The sequence below is a fragment of the Balearica regulorum genome, chromosome 3, assembly GCF_011004875.1.
Source record: "Balearica regulorum gibbericeps isolate bBalReg1 chromosome 3, bBalReg1.pri, whole genome shotgun sequence".
NCBI lineage: Eukaryota > Metazoa > Chordata > Aves > Gruiformes > Gruidae > Balearica > Balearica regulorum.
Window position 1 is genome coordinate 639,170 of NC_046186.1, and position 20,629 is coordinate 659,798.

The 20,629-nt window shown below is 44.6% G+C and overlaps 1 protein-coding gene across 17 annotated transcripts in view; it reads right to left on the bottom strand.

Moving 5' to 3' along the window:
* Window positions 1-20,629, bottom strand: part of DTNB (dystrobrevin beta) — a 205,684-nt gene that overhangs the window by 132,124 nt on the left and 52,931 nt on the right. For all 17 annotated transcript variants that reach the window (XM_075750223.1, XM_075750225.1, XM_075750222.1 and 14 more), the window contains 2 exons: window positions 13,895-14,061; window positions 2,944-3,068 (listed from right to left, as the gene is read on the bottom strand). In XM_075750223.1, the coding sequence (XP_075606338.1) occupies window positions 2,944-3,068; window positions 13,895-14,061 (292 nt within the window). The remainder of the gene's footprint in view (window positions 1-2,943; window positions 3,069-13,894; window positions 14,062-20,629) is intronic.

Genomic DNA, 20,629 nt, shown 5'->3' on the forward strand with positions numbered 1-20,629 from the left:
CAGAACCCCAGACTGGTCGGGGTGGGAAGGGACCTCTGGAGATCATCTAGTCCAACCCCCTGCTAGAGCAGGATCACCCAGAGCAGGTCGCACAGGATCGTGTCCAGGCGGGTTTGGAATCTCTCCAGAGAAGGAGACTCCACAACCTCTCTGGGCAGCCTGTCCCAGGGCTCCGTCACCCTCACAGGGAAGAAGTTTCTCCTCACGTTCAGGTGGAACTTCCCGTGTTCCAGTTTGTGCCCGTTGCCCCTTGTCCTGTCACTGGGCACCACTGAGAAGAGTCTGGCCCCGTCCTCTTGACCCCCACCCTTTAGATATTGGTAAGTGTGGATCAGATCCCCTCTCAGCCTTCTCTTCTCCAGGCTAACCAGCCCCAGCTCTCTCAGCCTTTCCTCACACCAGAGATGCTCCGGGCCCCTCCTCATCCTCGCAGCCCTCCGCTGGACTCTCCCCAGTAGTTCCCAGTCTGTCTGGAACTGGGGAGCCCAGCACTGGACACACAACTCCAGATGTGGCCTCAGCAGGGCAGGGCAGAGCAGAGGGGGAGGAGAACCTCCCTCGACCTGCTGGCCACGCTCTTCTCCCTGCACCCCAGGACACCGTTGGCCGCCTTGGCCACGAGGGCACACTGCTGGTCATGGAGAGCTTGTTGTCCACCAGGACGTCCAGGCCCTTCTCCGCAGCGCTGCTTCCCAGCAGGTCACCCCCACCCTGTCCTGGTGCTGGGGTTATTCCTCCCTGGGTGCAGGACCCTCCACTTGCCCTTGTTGGATTCCATTGGGTTCCTCTCTGCCCAACTCTCCAGCCTGTCCAGGTCTCAGACAAAAGGCGATGCCGTGCTTGCCAGTCAAGGTACGGTCTGCTACCAGTTGGAAGCAAAAAGCAGCTTGGAGGCACTCCTCTACCAGCCCCTTCCAAGGGTCGCGTATTACAAATACAACCACAAAACCAAGCCGCCCGCTCTTGCCTTTACCATTTCCTTGTCTAGCTGAGGGCTGAAACTGGTTTGATCCGTTAACAAATTAATGAGTCCTAGCAAAACAAAGAAGTAATTCATCAAACTTTGTAATCTCTGTCAGAAGTAAAACTCTGGCTCGTAGTTGGGGGATCGGTTCCCCCAGCTTTCCTTCAGGCAGGCAGTCACACCACCACTACTGTCATTATTTCCATACACTCTACTTAGGCAATTACATATTCTTTTTTGTAGAAGTATTACATTGTAAACTACTCATTCTCTCTTGGGAATGTTAGTGTGCTTCAACATGGAAGCGGCACAGAGGAAAATCTAAGAAAAACGTGAATGAATTCATGATCTGATAAGATTTTAAACACGAAATTGTTTTCCGTGAGGCTGAGCAGCAGCCTCACTACAGAAAACCCAGATTTAAGCTAAGTGACAGGCACCACAACACATCCCGGCCAAGGCAGGGAGATAATTCTGTGGACAACGTACAATCTTGTCCTCAAGGGTTTGATGAGCCGCTCATTTAGGAGAACACAGACTTCAGATTGGAGTTGAACAGTAGCATGACGGACTAGTATTTTTTTAAAATTTAAGTGCAATTTCACAGAGAAAATCAGAACAACTCTATTCCATTAAATCAGATCAGCTCCCCTCGCTGCACAGGACTGTAGCAAGCATTATAAAAGCCGGTAAATAGTCAGTGATGCAAGGCCTGGAAAAAACAATCGCACCGCTAAGCAGAAATGGGGAAAGCCCAGAGCCCTGCTCTTCAGGAGTCTGGCATTGCAACGACTCTGCCATGCCGCTACGGACCTTCTCTGCTTTTCACAAAAGAAAGCCACCTGCGTGTTTTACCGCACTCCGTCGGGTTTTACAATTCTCACCTTGCCAATACTTTGACAAGCTAGCCTCCAGCTTTCCCTTAACGACTGCGCAAGCGTCCAAAGGAGCGCACCGAAGAGCCAGTCAGCAGGGCGCTAGGAGAGGTCGCGGCAGCGCATCCCAGCACCGACCTGCCCCGTGGTACCGGACACCTCGCTTCCCCATTCGGGGACTGCGACAGAGGCAACGCTTCAAGGAGAATCTGGTATTGCTGACGTCAAAAGAGCATCAACTCCAACTCCTCCCAGAACTGCAAGTTACTCAATACTCACGAAAATAGGAGTGCTCCATTTTATATAAATGATATCCCTTTGCTTTGCTCCTCTCTCCTCACTCTTCTCTATAGCATGTACTTAAATTTAGATATATGCAAAGACTGAAACTTTTTCTCGACTCTGTAGCACATTAAAGCAGACCTATTTGGAGGCACAGGTTATTATACACATCCAGTAACAGAATTTGTTTGGGGTTTTTTGTCTCGAGCTTTACTTTTGATGTGGAAACTGGCAAACCGGGAAGCAGGCCGATTCCAAGTCTGTTCAAACCAACACCAGTACAACGGTGTTTCATGAAAATCATTCCATCGGTTCGACAGCAAGGTCAGAATGAAAGGGTGACACAATGCCGCTGAGCAGAAGAACCCGAACCAGTGAGACCAGTAAGAACACAAAATCAATCCTCCCAGGCAACAGCAAGAAGCTAAACCCCACTACTGCTAAAGTAGGCAACACTAACTTGCAAGTAAATATGTTTAACATTAAAATTATAGAAACAAACCAATCGACAATAAGCGAGAAAATAGTCAGATCCAATACGGTGAAGTGCAAAAGGTAAGACTGACTAGTACTTTGACACGCTAATAGATCCAAGGAGAATATATAGTCAGGCCTTAGTCTAACTGCACATAAACAAGATATTCTTACAAAACAATATGTTTCAAATAATTTTTCTGAGAAACACTTATAACAGTTACAGCATTGCAACTTCATAATTCTAAGGGCTCCTTTCTGCTGGCCTATTCCAAAGGCAAACACAGCCAGAAATACCTTGCTTTGTATCTCTGATGAAGCGAAAGACAGATTAAAATAGATACTCACACTATATGTGCAAGATCGAGTGGCTTTTCTGGCTGCTCAGGAAATACAGGACGAGGTGGTTCTCTACTTGGTACACAACCAAGTGATTTACTAATTGCATGGCTCAGCTTCTTCGCAGGTGATTTCTGTTTTTGAAAAGAATGACAAAAATGAGTTGACTATTACCAAGAGCAGGGTCATAAGTGCAATCAGATAACAGAGAGGTGTGGAAAGACGCATAGCACTAGAATATTCAGAAATGTCTGGTGACGTTATACCACACCAGCACCGCTCTCATTTCCATCGATGGCAACCAGTAGAAAGGTGCCGCTACGCCCCTCCCTCGGGCCTTTGCAGAGGCAACTGGTTTCCAAAGACAACTTTCACATTTTTTGTTCATTATGGACAAAGCCAAGGTGAAAGCCAGGGCTCAGACAGACACGAATGACCCGTTGCTTTACTTTCTTTCCCAAATTCACTTGGCTGTGCTAATGAATCTCACAGGAGCAGCTATCCTGGGACTGCCAAGGAACGGAGAGCTGGCCTGAGTCATGTGCTTACGTGTGGTTTAAGTCCAATGTTGACCTACAAAATGGCATCTTAAGTCGTGATTCCATCCACTGAACCCAGGGCAGTGAGGTGGGAGGCCGGGTAACGCTTTTATGAGAGCTCAGGACTAACCTGGCAGTTCTGTTTTTCTGATCTAACTCACTCAAGGACCATGTATGTGTAACCCAGTGGCTACTTACTCCTATGTAATGTTTTTACTACTCCTGTAAGACATTCCAAAGCAGAATTAGGACCAATTCTCAAGGCACATTCAAATTAAAATGCAGATGAACACTGATTTAAATAGGAGGCAAGGCTACTCAGTACAGGAGTTACACATATAGCTACAGTTAATATAAATTAGTGACTAGCAATTACTAACAATTACTATCAATTACTAAAAATGAAATAAACAATTAGTAATTAGCAAAGCAGTGAGAATCTTCAACTCTGGGCCTCTTGCCTTAGCAACAAAAGCTTTTTGAGAGGAGAACCTACGTGTGAGGAAGTTGTTTCCCTGTAGATTTACATGGTTTGTAGCATCATGGAATCCCCGACGGGTTTGGGTGGGAAGGGACCCCCCAGCCCATCCAGTGCCACCCCTGCCATGGGCAGGGACACCCTCCACTAGCCCAGGTTGCCCAAAGCCCCATCCAACCTGGCCTTGACCACTGCCAGGGAGCCAGGGGCAGCCACAGCTTCTCTGGGCACCCTGGGCCAGGGCCTCAGCACCCTCCCAGGGAAGGATTGCTGCCTCCCATCCCATCTCCATCTCCCCTCCTGCAGCTTCAGGCCATTCCCCTTGGCCTGTCCCTCCCTGCCCTTGGCACCAGCCCCTCTCCAGCTTTCCTGGAGCCCCTGCAGGGACTGGAAGGGGCTCCAAGGTCTCCCCGCAGCCTTCTCTTCTCCAGGCTGAACCAGCCCACCTCTCTCAGCCTGAGGTCTCCAGAGCAGAGGGGCTCCAGCCCTCGCAGCATCTCCGTGGCCTCCTCTGGCCTGGCTCCAACAGCTCCATGTCCTTCTTGTGCTGGGGACCCCCGAGCTGGACGCAGCACTGCAGGGGGGTCTCAGCAGAGCAGAGGGGCAGAATCCCCTCCCTCGACCTGCTGCTCACGCTGCTGGACACGCAGCCCAGGACACGGGTGGCTTTCTGGGCTGCCAGCGCACCTTGCCGGCTCATGGGGAGCTTCTCGTCCCCCAACAGCCCCAGTCCTTCTCCTCAGGGCTGCTCTCCATCCATTCCCTGCCCAGCCTGGAGTTGTGCTTGGGATGGCCCCGACCTTGTTGAACTTCATGCAGTTTGCATGGTCCCACCTCTCCAGCCTGTCCAGGTCCCTCTGGATGGCATCCCTTCCCTCCAGCGTGTCAACCCACCAGACAGTTTGGTGTCATCGGCAAACTTGCCAAGTAGGTTGGGATGCATTTTAAGTATAAAGTAAAATACTAATATCAATAGGAAAACAATAACAAAAAAGAGAAAAATTCCTTTCAAATTAGAAAGGAAAGATGAGCTGGATGCCCATGAGAATATATTAGGGTGGCTGGTTCTTAACTGAAGATTTATTATCCTCCTTTCATTACCTTACAACTCAAAGTCAATGCTAACTGAGAACTCTAAAAACCATGAAGGAAGGCTGCCTCTGAATTCGTGATGAATGTAGTCTTGGGCAAAAAATAATTACTCATGATCATATTCTTCCCTGGAGTACATGTCAGAGAAGATTCAAGTGGTAGCTACAGTCAAATTCCAGTCACATGCCTCCATCAGCACCTAACACTGCTTTACAGCGTGTACTCGGGCCTGGTTACCATATTGAGACCATATCATTTCACAAATTAAACCGATTGTTAAACCTAATTCCTTCCAGATTCTGGATTCTTATTCGTCAGCCCACAGACCCAACCTGCAAAGCAGTAGAATGCGTGACGGCCACGGAGAGCAAGCCATCTCACAGCCTTCAGGTACCAGGCAGAATGGGCAATTGACCTTCCCAATACATTATCTTTGGCGCCTGCAGACAGAAACTCTCGGCCCTACCCAAGTACCACTGCAAAAATCTTGTGCTGGGTGTAAGATTCTTACCTCCTCTCACCAAGAAGGGCTGCAGTAGATAATTACCTCCTTCAGGCGAGTCCCCTATAGGGAGCTCTGTAAAAGAGCATGTTCAGAAGTGCTTCAGCTTACTAATTCACTAAACGTAAGTGCTAAAAAGACTTACTGATGGGACGCTGAGGGGTTTCTTTTTTCACTTTTTTTAACGTGTTGAGAAAAACCTGGTAGATTGCAATCAACGGATGATCCTTGCAAACAGTGTTGGGATGCATGGCACTTTCACTATGAAAGGTTCTACAGATGATCAGCAGCCTTTAATTATTTTGAAATCCTATGAAAAACACAATCCAATCCTTATATTGCTTCTTACTAAGTCCACAGTAAAACTTAAATTACGCACACAAATGTGATGATACCTAAAGTAAAATTCTAGTTTTCCTAAATTAATTTTTCTACATGTTGAAAATTTCCACATTTATTTCTCTCTCAACTTGTTCTCCACTCCTCCTTTTAGAGTATTTCCTACTTTACTCTTTTCCTTGTCCATCTTTTGGGTTCTGCACAGACCATCTATTCTCAGCGTGCCTTTTCTGTGACCTCCTCTTTGCAGTATTTTTAGGCTATTTTAAAGGTTTTTTCCATTGTGGTAACAAACACTATATCCTATTGTGCTACCCTGCCATTTATTTTGTCAAACAAATGCAGTGCTGTCTAGTATGCTGTACAATCGAGGCACTACTGCAGCTTCACTTTCCAAAAATTATAGGGGAAAGATAATTTCCATTGATCCCAACTTTTTGATAATGCTTCTCGGTGCAGCTGGCAGTGAAAAGAGCACAGCAGGCTGAACGAGCACGCTACTCACAGCAAGGATACCTCTTACGGGGATCTCGTTTCCCGAGAAACCCCCGTGGGTTTTCTTTCAATTACCTGAGTTTTGCTTTAGAAATTTCTACTACAAACCACCTCTCCTTCATCACTGTCGTTAATCTTGACCTCCTGCCTTTGCCTTCGTCTGTAAGCACCTTCGCATTCTGCAAAGATGGGGCACTCTCCCCTTCAAAAAAAAGCAGAAGATGCAAACAGAAAGCCCCAGAGTACCCCAACCCTCTCATCCGCCACTGCAAACCCTCAAGTAACACAGTCCCCATCACCGCGAACCTCCCCAGATACCACCATCACTTGCCTGTCACTACCACTACTGTATTTTTACCATCTTCTTCCTCTCCAGCCATTCATCTTGTTTCTTCTTGACTTTAATCTACGTTTGTAAATAGCTGGGGGAAAACTGTGTTCTATGAAGTATCCGTAACTTCCGTCACAAGAGGACCTCAGTTGGTTTGCACCTTGGAGGTACTACTGCAAAATCCCTAGTAGTAAATTTCAACTCCAAATACGTAGTTAAAACTAATAAAGAATTTCAGACTTTGAAAAGGTTTCACACATCCTAGAGTCCAATTTATGTTCTTATTTACCTTCAGCTTTAGATGGGAAAGCAGTTTGGTGTGCCTTTATTTTCAGACTTTCAACCACTTCACATTTCCTTCGGCTACAGAAGTGTAACTGTAGAAACCAGCCAAGAACGCGCTGCTCTGCCTTCCGCTTCATCCAGACGCTCTCCTGGGAACAGCAAGCAGGCAATTCATTTTTCTTTTACTTCCTAAATGGGCACGGTACATGCCTCAGCGGGATTTGCACTGCTGTGGCCATTACATCAGTCTGATGGTAAGCGTGGCTGATGATCCAAAAAAGTCAGGCACTTAAATGAAATACGTAGTCTTTATCTGGACACAACGCTTCAGCAACCTTCCTGGACCCAGGTATTCAAGGCTTTGGTTTTCCTCCAAAATGCTGAGTCATTTAGCAACCTTCTTTCCCCTGTTACTGATCATCTAATTGCCAAGGCATTCACGAAAGGTTCCTTCTCCGCACAATTCCAAGAGGTCCACGAGGCGCAGGGGTCGGTCTGGCTCCAGCAATCTGCCAGGAGCACTTTGCAGCTCTGGGCGCATTAGCAAAGAACAACGGCAGCACTCCTTGCACAACTCCTGCTTTTCAGCACAATGCCTCTTTTTAAATGTTAGTCTTTCTGAGATTCTTTCTCCAGCAAACCCTCTCAGCCTTTTACATATCTAGACCTATCAGCGGAGGATGCTTACCTTTTTCCCAAGTCTATCAATAAATATTCAAAAGAAACAGTTTCTGCTCCTTTCTCATCATGCACAAAGTACTAAAGCTTGTGAGAAACGTTTGCCACCGGTTACTGTAAGTGTTTAAGGAATGAACGAAGCTTCTACGTAGTACCAATTGAGTATGCAGTTACCAGACATCCCAGTGGATCCCCTTCCTCTTGTGCTGGTTATCTGAGATTTACATTTCTGGGTCTCCTGTCTTCCGAAACACCTATGAAGTCCAGAGCCAGAGGCGGACTGCTGAATGAAGTATGAATCCAGATAGCCAGAACTGTTTCTATACCACCAACTTCCACCACCACTTTCTAGAGAGCACGTTTTAATAATTTTTTCAACCGAACAAGAAATGGAGGTCAGGACAGATGAGGTGAATATTATGAAAGCTGTCTTTCTCCAGGCCCAGCACCGGCTGGCATGCACGCATCCTGCAGCCACTGCGGCGGTGAGCTGCAAAACTGCATTCCTCAGCGGTGCTACTGGGGTTCAGCAGCAAACACAGGTTTCGTGATCCAAATCAGCGTCTACCTACCGGCAAGCACATCTGGCTTCTCCAGGCTCCAGAGAAAGCTCAAAAAAAAAGTACAATAAATACTTCAGAGAGGCTGGAATGTTTGTTCTCTTTCGTAACACAGAAAGCTGAAGGAGACCCTGGCTCTGCTCTGTGCGCTCTGCGGGTGATCTGACATTCCTCTGGTCCAGCCACAAGGCAAGGTTAAATACCTGTCCTATTAACTGCTGGATCACTCGCCCTGTGGCACTCATCCTCAGCCAGAATCCAACACAAACCAAATACTCGGCATTCGGTCATTTCAGTAAATGTATCATCGATACATCAGTCAAGGACTGTCCTGGATTCCACATTTTTATTTAATAAACAATCATGGGTTTATCCAACTTAGTTATAAATCAAGCCCAAACAAAATATAACTTATGTAGTGATGCCTGCATAAGTGTGCAAATAAATACAATAAAATAAAAATAAAATAAATAACATTCATTTTCAGCACTAGAACAACCATTCAACTGATTTTTCCCAGAGATGCAGAAGGCAGAGCCAGCAGGTCGCTGCCCTGTGCGGGGCCAGGCTCTGTGCGGCAGCGAGCCACGCAAGCCGCTCTGCAGCCCCTTTCTGACGGCGGCGGTTCGGCTCGCTGTCCTGGGAGATTAGGGAAATCCTGCAAAGGGACCTCCACAAAAAACACGGCAAGTGCCGAGCGCGTACGCTCGAAACCAAGTTTAGACAAAACTGAGTCGTGCCTGCATCCGGACAAGCATCACCCGAGGAGTCGCCTAGATCTGCACAAACAGCCGTGGCTGAGGTATGCGCATCAAATCCAAACGGACTGACCGCCTTCTGCTGGGAAAACTAATGTTATTGATGGAAACCACTGAGAAACTGTTACACGGGCAAAAGACGTGATCAGTAAAACGCAGCCGTGATGTTCCATATGTTTGAGAACCCACTGCATCTGTATTGTGTGCTACCAGATCCTTTTCATTTCAGAATGGTTTAGAGATCCTGTCTCTGTCCACCTGCCTTCCTATCAAAGGCCAAATCTGTTAAAAAAAAAATAAAAGTACCTCCATCATGGAATTAAAAAGCTGGAAACTACAAACTACATTACCAAAAGTTCTCTTTTTACCTTTTTCTAATTGTCTCCTTATACATCACATCCACCTCTACTAAAAGGGTCTTGTAACCAATCATTACGATGGGCTTAGAAATTGTAGGTAATAAAAATGGAATTGAAACTTGGTTGGCAAGAACACTTGTTTGAAAATCGAGGGTTTAAGGTTACCCGTTTCCCTCTTTCCTTCCCCCCTCCCCTCCGACATGTGCCTCACTTTACTGACATTAGTTGTAATACCATAAAATACGCAGGATGCAAACACAAAGTAAGGGAGTGCATCCACCCTTCTTCCATACTGAAAATGGGTAAGCAAGCAAAAAAATAAATAAATTTCCAAGTCAGTGCCCAGAGAGCCTTCCCTCTTCTCCCAGCAACGGAACTGTGCTGAGCAGCCGGGCGGATTAAGCAGAAAGGAGCCAATACATGTAACGGACACACGGCAACGGCATCGCAAGGAGGAAGCTAGAGCCCCTCATCCGCCCCCGCTCTGCGGGGAGGGCAGCCGTCACCCCGGGTGTCCAGGCCTGCATCTGTCCGTGCACGAGGGCAGCGTGCCCTCTGCTGGGAAATGCCAAATTATAAAAGGATTTCTCACGTCATTTGAAACTGGGAGCCCATGTGATGGTGAAAGCCCACACGTGGACAGCAACGTGACAGGGATGCAGAGCACCCGATCCGATACCGTGGTCCCTTTCGGCTTGTTTCTGGGGGACTGAGTGTAAACGTGCTCCAAAATCTTTAATAAATTTAAGGTAGTCTAAATGGGAAATTAAATGAACCAGAAATATAAGAGATGTAATTTTGAGAGCAAAATCTGATTAACAGCTACTTACAGGATTGCTAGACTTTAACTCGGGAGATAAAAGGGTCTGTCTTTCGGTTCAGATTCAATTAGTACCCAGCCTAATGACTTCTCAGCGGAAGCCACGGCTATTATCACTATAGAAACAACTCAGCATTCATTTGGTTTGTTGATACATACTCCAAAGCCACCACCTTAAGGGTGGTTATAACAAACATTCCATTATTTATAGCAGGAAGAGCGTTCTAACTCAACCACGGTTGATAATAAGCCAACAAACCTTATACCCCAGGGTATGAGCCTTTGGGGTAACTTGGCTCTATTAACAGTTTACCTGGAATTTAGAGATGACAGACGCTGCTTAAGTTTAGCAGACTAAACAAAAAATAAACAAACAGAAAGAACGATGACTAATCTACACACTTTCAACATGAACAATTTGCTTTGCAGTTCTGCTGCGCGTACATAACTAAATGAATCAGTGTTTAAAGCTTTAAGAAAAACAAAATTGAAATAGCCCAGAAGGAAAAATTTGGAAAGCGTTTGAAGGTTTTTTTCCTCAAACAGGCCCCAACAAGCAGCGTGTTCGTGCAGCAAAACCTCTTTCAAAAACAGGCTTCTACCTGAACTTACATATAATCACTATAGTAATATATGTACTTATATAAATATTTAGAAATCACTATACTATGTGACTCGTAGTATCAAAAATATTATAAAAGGCACTTCAGAATTTCAGGAAAAAGAACCGTATGAAAATACTTATTATTAATGCTTATTCTGGGTCTCGGGGCTCCAAAACTCTGAAAATACACCATATGAGACTGAACTAGAACTGGCATGACTGAAAACCCAGGAAAAGTTTGGGGTTTTTTTGATTGTATCAGAATACCAGCTAATCTCTGCAGATCTGGTCAGCAGGAGTCTTTGGCTCTTCACTCAAGAAATTATTGTTGAGTAAACACACGAGAATGTCATTCCACTTCAGCCGAAGCTGCACCGCTGCTGAGTAGAGCGAAAGATTTATGATGTGCATTTTGCAGTCCCGTCTTCCTTTCTAGACACCACTACAGTGTTTTTCACAAGAGTCTGACGTTGCTGATGCATGTCCAGTTCAGGAGCCACCATATTCCCCAACCTGCCGTCGGCAGAACTGCTCCCCAGCCGTGCATCCTTCACGGAACTTTGCGGGTGCTTAGTCCCATCTGAGAGATTTGCCGTTTTCTGTACTGAATGGCATCTTTTTTGAAAACCTAAGTGATCCCGAATAGACACCTTCAAATTCATCCCCTCGCCTGGATGTTCTTCATCGCTTTATCAGGTTCAGCTTCGCCCCTTTACCTGCAGTATGAGTCACCGGCCAGCGAAGGCAGAAGCGTCCAACTGAAGACACTTCTGATTCCCTGACGGATTTCATTGTCTGCCATTTAACCACCAATACAGTCCAGATCCAAAACTAAGATTTTTTTCTTTTTTAAATTAAGAAAGACTAATTTTCAATTTTCATAAAATTAACATACAAGACTTGCAAAAGTTAAAAAAAGATTAAAAGAAAAAATATGTGAGAGACATCTCTCTCAAAAGATTCCTCTTCCAAGCTCAGTTTGTAGGAGACAACCCAGTCTGTAATGGGGTGTTATATATCCCTGAATTTTTTAGTCCATTTAAAACACTTAGTTGCTTAACAAACCCAGCAAATGGTTAAAAAGGCTCAGAAATAAGTTTCTAGAGCTAGAGCCAGAAATATTACTTCAGATGACAGGAACACAGATGCTCTTTATGATTGCCTTATTGTTTGCTGAAATTCCTTAAATTTCCCCAATTTTGTCCTCGATTTCCATCTTTTGTCTTTGCTTGACCTTTAGATAACCTTTTGCCTCGTAATTTCATCTTTCTTTGATTTGCACTGGGACGGTGCTGAACAAGAAACGTAAATATCTCTGTCACTCCTCACGCCTTTTAGTCTTTTGGCCCCTGACCAGGCCTAACTCCATAGCTGTCCTACAAATGGATTGACATAAGCGCGCCCTACAAAAGTGCTCCTTCCATTTCACCTCCTGCTGCGCTTCCTCACCAGTATGAGTATCTGGTTTCTGTACAAGGCAGCCAAATCTGCTGCTGCTGCTAAAATTCCTTCTACAGTCTTCTGGAGCAATTGTTTTTATCTATCAATGTTTTCATTAGATATGATATTAAAATCTACTCTCTTTCAAGGTTCCCAACTATCGTTATTTTCTTTCACACATTCCTTTCGTTCTGTAAAAATCTGTTTCCCAATACTGTTTCCGGTAATCTTCTGTTTCCAGTTCTGTGCCTTGCTTAGTGCTGCTCCTGTACGTGCAATTCCCTCTTCTCCTTCTCCATGAAGAGTACGGAAGGAAGCAGTTCCAGAGCCACTACCTGGTCCTGATGGCAGATAATTGGAGTCTTCGGCCTCCACAGCAAGGTGGCTGCACCCAGGCTGTCTAGTAGGCATGGTTCCTCGCCTGGGTCAAGTCCCAGACCTTACCCTAGGAGCTGCGGGGGAGAGTGCTGCTTGGTCCCCGCTGAAGCTAGGGGTTGTTCCCACAGTTGTGCAGTTCAGATCACGCAGCGACCTGCACCGTTTCATTTACCAGCCAGTCTGAATATCCTCCTTTTCCATTAGATAACTTCCTGCTCCTCCAATACACAGTATACCTTACGATCAACTTGCTGTGTACAGCCTCAGAAGTTAATACTGACACAAAACGGGGCGACAATTCACGGATCCCAATACGGGCATGGGCACAGCCCGCCGCCTAACCTGACTCGCTGCAAACACAGGCCAGAGACTTCCGAAGGAAAATATCCACATTTGAGGTAGAGCTACTATTTAGATACGGCTTTGTATTAAAAACTCCAGACTGGATTTATACACTTCAGGAGATGATGATCTACTGGTAGTGCAGATTAAACATTCCAGAAGTTTATTACCCATGTAGTTAAAAAACAACAATACTTAGGACTGTATTTTCCTGTCTTCGTCTTCCAACTACTGAATGGTATATTAAGCCCCAATTTTCTAAATTAAACAGTAATACTATAATGGGTCTTCCTCACAAAGGTAATTACTAATTATAATCCAATCATAATTTGAACTTCTCTTTGAATAAGTAAAAGGTGGGGCTTAATCTTTTGCCATAAAATAGGTTTTTATATCTAAAATTGTCTATTATTTCTTGAGACGTGATTATCATATAGTCATTTAACTGAACATTATTTCTCATATAATTTCTTTAAGGCTTTTTAGTTAAGAGTTTTCAATGCATATATTCACAATTGCGAGGACAACCACAATACTAAATTTTTCTCTTAAAGAAATACTATCTTTAAAGATGCCAGTTGGATCACATTCCTTCTAAGCACAGCATTCACGCTAACAGGTTTACCTTTCTGGGGAGGAAAGGGATTGCAATCTTTAAGTCTTGTTAAGCTAGAAGAGAGGAAAATATAAGAAAAGTGGGACTGAGGTGAAGCAAGGAAGAAAACACATGCGTTAAGGCCTGTCTTGCGTGCTTTAAACAGCACTGAATACCATGACAATCATCCATAAATTAACTACATGACTTGTAGAAAAAAACCGTACAGTTTACCTATTTATACGCTTTTGCTATTTGAAAACCTTTAAGAGTCCTGCTGTGCAGTTCTACTATAAAAACTTTAACTTTCAGAATAAACGAGTACAGAGGTGGTTGTTTCAGCATGACAAACAAAGGCGAGTTACCCAAGAGGAATGCTCCTTCATCTGATGCTGGTTGCTATGAGGACCATTTGCATGGCCACGCCAGAAACAGTTTTGACAGAGCTGGTAGTTGTGGCACTGCTGGCATCGGTACCGGAAACCCATCATGCTCTCACACCGGCAGTACGAACATTCCACGGGATGGAAGACTTGGTGGAGGTGGGAAAGAGGGGCGGGGGGGGAAGAAAGAAAAAAAGAAAAGTAATAAGTGAACTTTAGGAAAACTTTGACCATCAAATTTCATTGGAGCTTCAAAACCCACCCCCAGGTTCTTAACCACTAAACCCACTCGTTATTCCGGGCAGGTCACGGATTTTGAGTGCAGAGCAGGTAATTTTGGTAAGATTAACCGTAAGTGTAAGTTGATGATAACACAGCAGTTCCATCTGACAAGTTCAATATTTCTTCTTCAGATTCCTCCCTCCTCAGGCCCAGGAGTCTCCACGAAAGTCCAACAGCACTGAGAGTACATATGAGTGGACAGCGAAAGCAGAAGGGTTATATTCACACAGGTTAATTTCTGCCCAAGGAGATCACTTTGCCCTACAGTCAGCTGGGAGAGCTTTTCGCAGAAGAGGCGACTTCAGACCACCAAACTTCCCTCGCTCTTCCCCGACTGCTAGCTGCCTTTTGCACCTCTACAGCTTAACCTGAAGAAATCCCCAACGTGCCTCTAAACCTTAACATCTCGAGAAATGGAAAATGAAATTACATGTGACACGCAGAGTCACCATCAGAAGCAGGCCTAAATAAATAAACAAACGAACAAATTAATTCCCTGTTCTTCTACCCACGAACAACCAACCACAGACTCATTCCATTTAAGAGTTAAGTCTTCAGAATGAACAAAAGAGGAAAGTGAGAATGAGGTAGAGGAGATACCTTGCTATGTCAAATGCATCTTAAAAGGTGGAGGGTGGAAGGGTGGAGGTGAGGGTGAATTACAGGAGCAAATAGTTTAGCATTGCTGTGGGTCTAGAGCACAAGTAATTACAGACAGGTATAAATAACGGTGCTATGGAGAAAACTACAGGAAAAAAGAGCAGCTCACTGGCCGACCAGCTGAAATTCCTTGATATGTCTATTACAAACTATTGAAAGATGTAAGAGTAATAATTACAAAGAGTCTGAAGTCTTGATCTACGATAAAAATGATGACGTAGCTGTTCTAACTGAGACTTGGTGCAATACTGCACAGGGCAACAAGGTTAACGCAGGGAGATACGCTGCTACGGGAAGGTCTGGCCAGTTCCGCGGTGCAGAAGTGCCGGCTACCTCAAGAGCAGATGCGTATGCCAAAAGCGTTGAAAACACTTTAACAATTAAAGCAAAGACAACTGGAGCATTGACCGGGTCAGGAATGCCATGGGTAATTATGCCAAGACGATTGGGTGGATGACGCTTTATTGCAGCACATTGCAACGCTGTATAAAGCAAGGACTTGGTGGTGGTAAGCGATTTCAATACACAACGCGCAGTGGGAATGGCCTGCAGAAGAACTGGTGGCTTTATTCCTTTTTTTAATACGAAAGGTGGAGAGAGCAATGAAAAGAAAGACTTCTTGATTTGTATCAAACAGTAGAAAAGAACTGGTTGAAAAAGATGATGACAAGCAACCTTAAGTTAACATGCCAACAGAAGAATTTGGTGAATTTCAGGAAGCAGGGGAGAGAGAACCTGACTTCAATGCAGCACATTTCAGTAAACTCATGAGAATTAGTAGGTAAGCTACAGGAAGAAACAATTCAACAGGAAAACCGAGTTAGAAGAAATGTCAGTTCCTTGAAGAAATTATGCTAAGGAAACTATCTCAGTGCAGAGAAAAGAGCAGGCTGTAGTAAAACACTGCTGGGGCTAAAATTAAGAGCTCCTCAATAACCTAAAATTCAAAAGGAAGCCTACAGAAGTAAAAACTGAGACAAAGTACTAACGAGGGTTAAAAGAGTAACTCAAATATCCAGAGACAAAGTCAGAAAAACAGAAGGAGAGAAAACTAGCAGGGGATTTAAAAGGGACATTACAAGAATTGTAATCAGGATCCTTAAAAGGGTGTGAAATTATACTTATGCAACTACTGACTTCTCACGCTGTTTTAACTTGCAGGATACACACTGGAACAAATAATAAAGGAAAGTACTGTAAAGACCTGAAGAACAACAGAGAAATGAGCCACGGACGACATTTGCCAAATCAACCTAATGTCTTTCCATGACAGAGGAACAGACCTTGAAAACAGGAAACAGGCATCTCGTGTCATCGATTTTTCATTTTACTTCAGTAACTCTTACAAAACTGGTCTCCCATGATATTCTCATGACAGAGGGAAATACACAACAGATGAAAGGACTGTAACTTAGCTGTGAATCTCACTGGAAAAAGACCAGAGAGCATTTAATTGTCAAAAAGGAAAGATCTAATGAGCAAAGGGCTTTATTCCAGGTCACGTACTGCTCAATATTTTTCATAAACGTACTGAACGATCACCAAAAATGTCCGATTTGGGGCATCACATTTCAAGGCAGATGTGGGTTAATTATATGAAAATGAGAAAGCGATAGAATTGTCTGAACAATATCTAGTAGGCATCTTAGCTAGGAGCAGACTGTGAGAAGGCAGCATCAGACATGCAAGAGGTACTTACAAAAACACCAGTTCGCTCTCCAGAGCCAGGGGCCAAACCCCAGGTACTTAAGGGTTTAAACTGCAATAAGAAAAAACTCATGCTAGAACATTAGGAAAAAACCTTTCTCACCCTAAGAATATTTAAACACTGATCTCACCCCAATGTCAAGTCCAAAGAGGCACCGAAACTTTTCGATAGAGAGAGGATTTTGAGAAGCAGCGAGGAAATCTTTCAAGAACGTTTATATACATTCAGGTTTCCCCACCTTTTCAGAAATGTCTCTTCTCTTCCCCACCTCCATGCATTTAGAAGATCTCCAAGATGAAAAGGGGACAAAAGGACTACAGTCCTGAACCAAAGAATCAAAACCTTGAAAGTGATATGCCTGATTTGGGAAAGCAGTAACAACATTCTGACAAAATACAACACGAGGCAAAATAATAATGGTGACGGCACTCAATGTTCCGCAAAGAGCACGCTCTAAAAATGGCTGGCTAAGAGAAGAGTGGGACACTCAGGATCAGAGACTATTAGATCACGGACAAGGTATCTGGCCACCAAGACAGAAAACAAAGAGATGCACTTCTTGGTTTGTTTGTGGATTTTTTTTTTTTTTGATTTGGGGTTTTTGGTGGGTTTTTTTCTTTTTCTGAAAGTGACAAAGTTTAGTTATGGGTGGGAAACAAATCACTGAAGTGGAACAGCATGCTTCCTCCCAGCACCAACCCGCCCTCTTCCCCTTCCTGGCTTACTGGCAGGTGGTACGTCGTGATCAAATGTAGATATTACTCTTTTCCCATTTCTTTGTTCATTTCTGAATGCTGTAAAATATGGTGTTGCAAACTTTATTTCTCTCCTCTCCTGCTCAGATGACTTTCCAGCTCCCATCTGCATAAATCCAACTGGACTGAAGTTGCCATGAAGTGGCCAAGTGAAAATGTTTTTCACGTCATCGACGCGCCCAACTCCAAGTCACACCTGAACCACCACGACCCCTCCTGCCTATGGACTGTAAGAGTTCACCTCATGCCCCGATCCATTTTTCATCTCTCCTTCCTACTCTTCCTTTCCAGCCTCTGAAATACTTCCAATCACAATGCTCATGCTTCATTTTTCTCTGCCTCAGTGATCGGAACATCTTTGTTGTTGTTGGCACCTCCTCTTTTGAAGGCATCCCTTTACCCAAGGCTCCCTGCCACATGCGGGAGTGGGAATTCAAGCTTCTTTCCACTTTTCACTGCATCCAAGTCTTCAGCCTTTCCCCCTCCTGGCTGCCAGTAATCCAGACTCAAACTTCCTACTGGGTCTTTCTTGAGAGAGACAACCTGCTCCGTCCCCCCGTCCCGCAGCCCAGTTCCCTATGGGAAGTGCAGGAAGGGCAGGGGAGGGAAGCAGCTACAGAGACTGGACCAGAAACCCAGTTCTCCGGTCTGGCTTTTCCTCCTTTTCCTGACTCCAGATCCCATATCTATACGCAGTGAGTTTTTGCTTTCCCTTCTTTTTCTTCAACTGACACAGCCAGTGACTCTCCCTGTAGTTGATTCCCTCGCAAGTGTTCTGCCCCGCACTGTGGGACACGTCCTTCTACCTCCCATCCCACCTGACCCGTCCCAGCATCACTAATTCTGCTCAGGCTCCTGCATCGCAGAGAAATCTCACCACAACACTAACCTCACCCATCAAAGCTGTGTCCTCTTCTCCTTTCAACTCTGCCAGCCTCCAAAATTCTCCTGGAAGTAACCTTTAACTCTCCGCTGCAACCTTAACCGCATTTTTGCCATCAGTATTCAAATCTTCAATCATCAATCTTCAAGTCACTATTCAAATCTCCTCTCTTTTCATTCCAATTTCTGCTGTGATCAGGACATGTGACATTCTTCCAAATGAAAACTGGAACAATGTGATGTGACCTTTCTCCTCTTCTTCCCTCCTCTGTCACACTATAAAATCCCTCACTGATGCAAAGACCTTCTTGTGCCATCTTGTGCCATTCCTTTTTTTAGTATTATTTTCTTTAGTCTGTTCCCCTTGCTCTCCAACATCCAAATATACACGATTTAGGTTTCCAGATTCCAAGGACAAAAAACTTTGACCATATTTTCTTCTCTAACCCCAAGTTCCTTTGTCTCTAGGCTCACTGAATGCACGCTCACTGCCCGATGTTCCTCTCCTCCAGTCCTGATCTTTCTAAACCCCTCTGCCTCTCTCATTTCCACAGAAGCCATTCTGATCAAATTCCCTCATTACTTTTTCCCACCCAAATGTAGGTATCTTTACCACCAATCTTTGAGCTGCAACTCCCAAATCTGACCTTCCTCCTTGTCTTGAAATCTCCATATACTGCCCTGGCTCCATGTAGTCATCTTTTATCTTATATTTTGACTACAGATGCCAAAAAACACCAGTCTTTGCTCTGTCTGGACAATGCCCTTCCCATGGGGGCATATGATTAGGGCTTCCAAAATAGGGCAGCAGCACAAATGATGGATTGCTAAAATGAAATAATGTTTCATTTTAGAAATAAGAGTTTTGGAGGAAAACTGTGGATCCATATTTTGGACATGTTGTTTCAAGTTACCCTAATTTTAAAGATACATGAGAGAGCTAAGAGAGATGCAGGACCGAGTGATCAGAGACTGGTCTGGAACTGAGAAGCAGATCCAAGTGGTCTGCTTACACACGACTATTTCTGTAGGAAGAACAGTATCAATAACAAAATGTAGATAGAACTAAGTGGGGGAAAAGAACAGAGCCTTTATTAAATTGTGTAGAAGAAATTCGCAAAGACATTAAAATCTAGCAGGTAAAGGAAAACGAAAATGACAGCTGCAAAATACAAGAGAAGAGGAGGTGATAAAAGTAGAAAGCTAAAGCATGATGAAGACGTCATGATTCAACATTTTCACAGAAAAATGTTTCAGGGAAAACCTGGAAAAACCCCACTGTTGAAAACTCTGGCTAAGGCAGAATTAATGTTGGGGGAGAAATGTTCTTTGAAGAACTTGCCACGACTATAAATACAGACTTCTATTTTACTATTCCTTTACACATGGTACTCCTAGCTACATCTATAAACAAGACATACTGCTACAAGACTTTGCCTTGCGCTAGTGGACACAGGGCAGCAATACTGATGCACATACCCGTAACTTCTCAATTCTATTACTCCAACGTAAAACACATACCAAAGACACCGTTAGCTAGGAGATAGAAACCCCAAAAGCCTGGTACTCCAAAGACGGCACTCCTTACCAAGCGGTATGCACTTGTACCACAGCAGTCATGCCTAGGATATAACGCACATGCCAAGCTCCAGGTTTCAACTCTGACTTCAGATTTTTCCATGGAAACTATTCAAATGAGTGGAAAGAGAACTCTTCCAGGAGATTAAAATCAGTGGATAGAGGTCTGCTCAGGTGGCAGTCAGAGCAGGATTGTCCACCTTCCTATTGACTGCAGCAGGAACTGACCTCCTCGCTCTAAATTAACAGTTGTGAATACACCCAAATACTCTTTAGTCCTGTGTTCTGCTGCCAAATCTCTAAGCGAAATCTAATCTCTGGGACTGAACATATTCTGCTCTGCTCACTGTGGTGGAACACCACTTTACAACCTCTGATCTACAGACCATGAGGATCCGATGGACTACTTCCACGGCATCAGAGGTTATGAGGAACAGAAGCGATCTGGCACATGCTATGCAGCAGCCTACGTAGAAGAACCTTTTAAAATTATCTACATTCCACTGGAAAGCATAGGGACCAGCACAACAGAAGACTGAAATGCATTACAGAATTTGTACCCAGAAAAGAAATGATGGGCTTAAACCCTCACAGACCACCACCAGCGGGACACGCTCCAAGGTGCCAGCTCCGATGATGGCTCTAACCAGGGCACAGAAAACCACAAGTGTATCTCAAGACCCAGCCTAAGTTGTGCAGAGCCTCTGCTGAGTAGTAGCTTCACATCTCCCTGTACGCTGTGAAAATGCTACACAGAATTACTGACTTACGCTACCCAAGTTACCCCAGACAGGAGTTAACGTGCCAGGGCAGCATGGACTGAAATATCTTTGCAGAGGCTTCTTGTTGAAA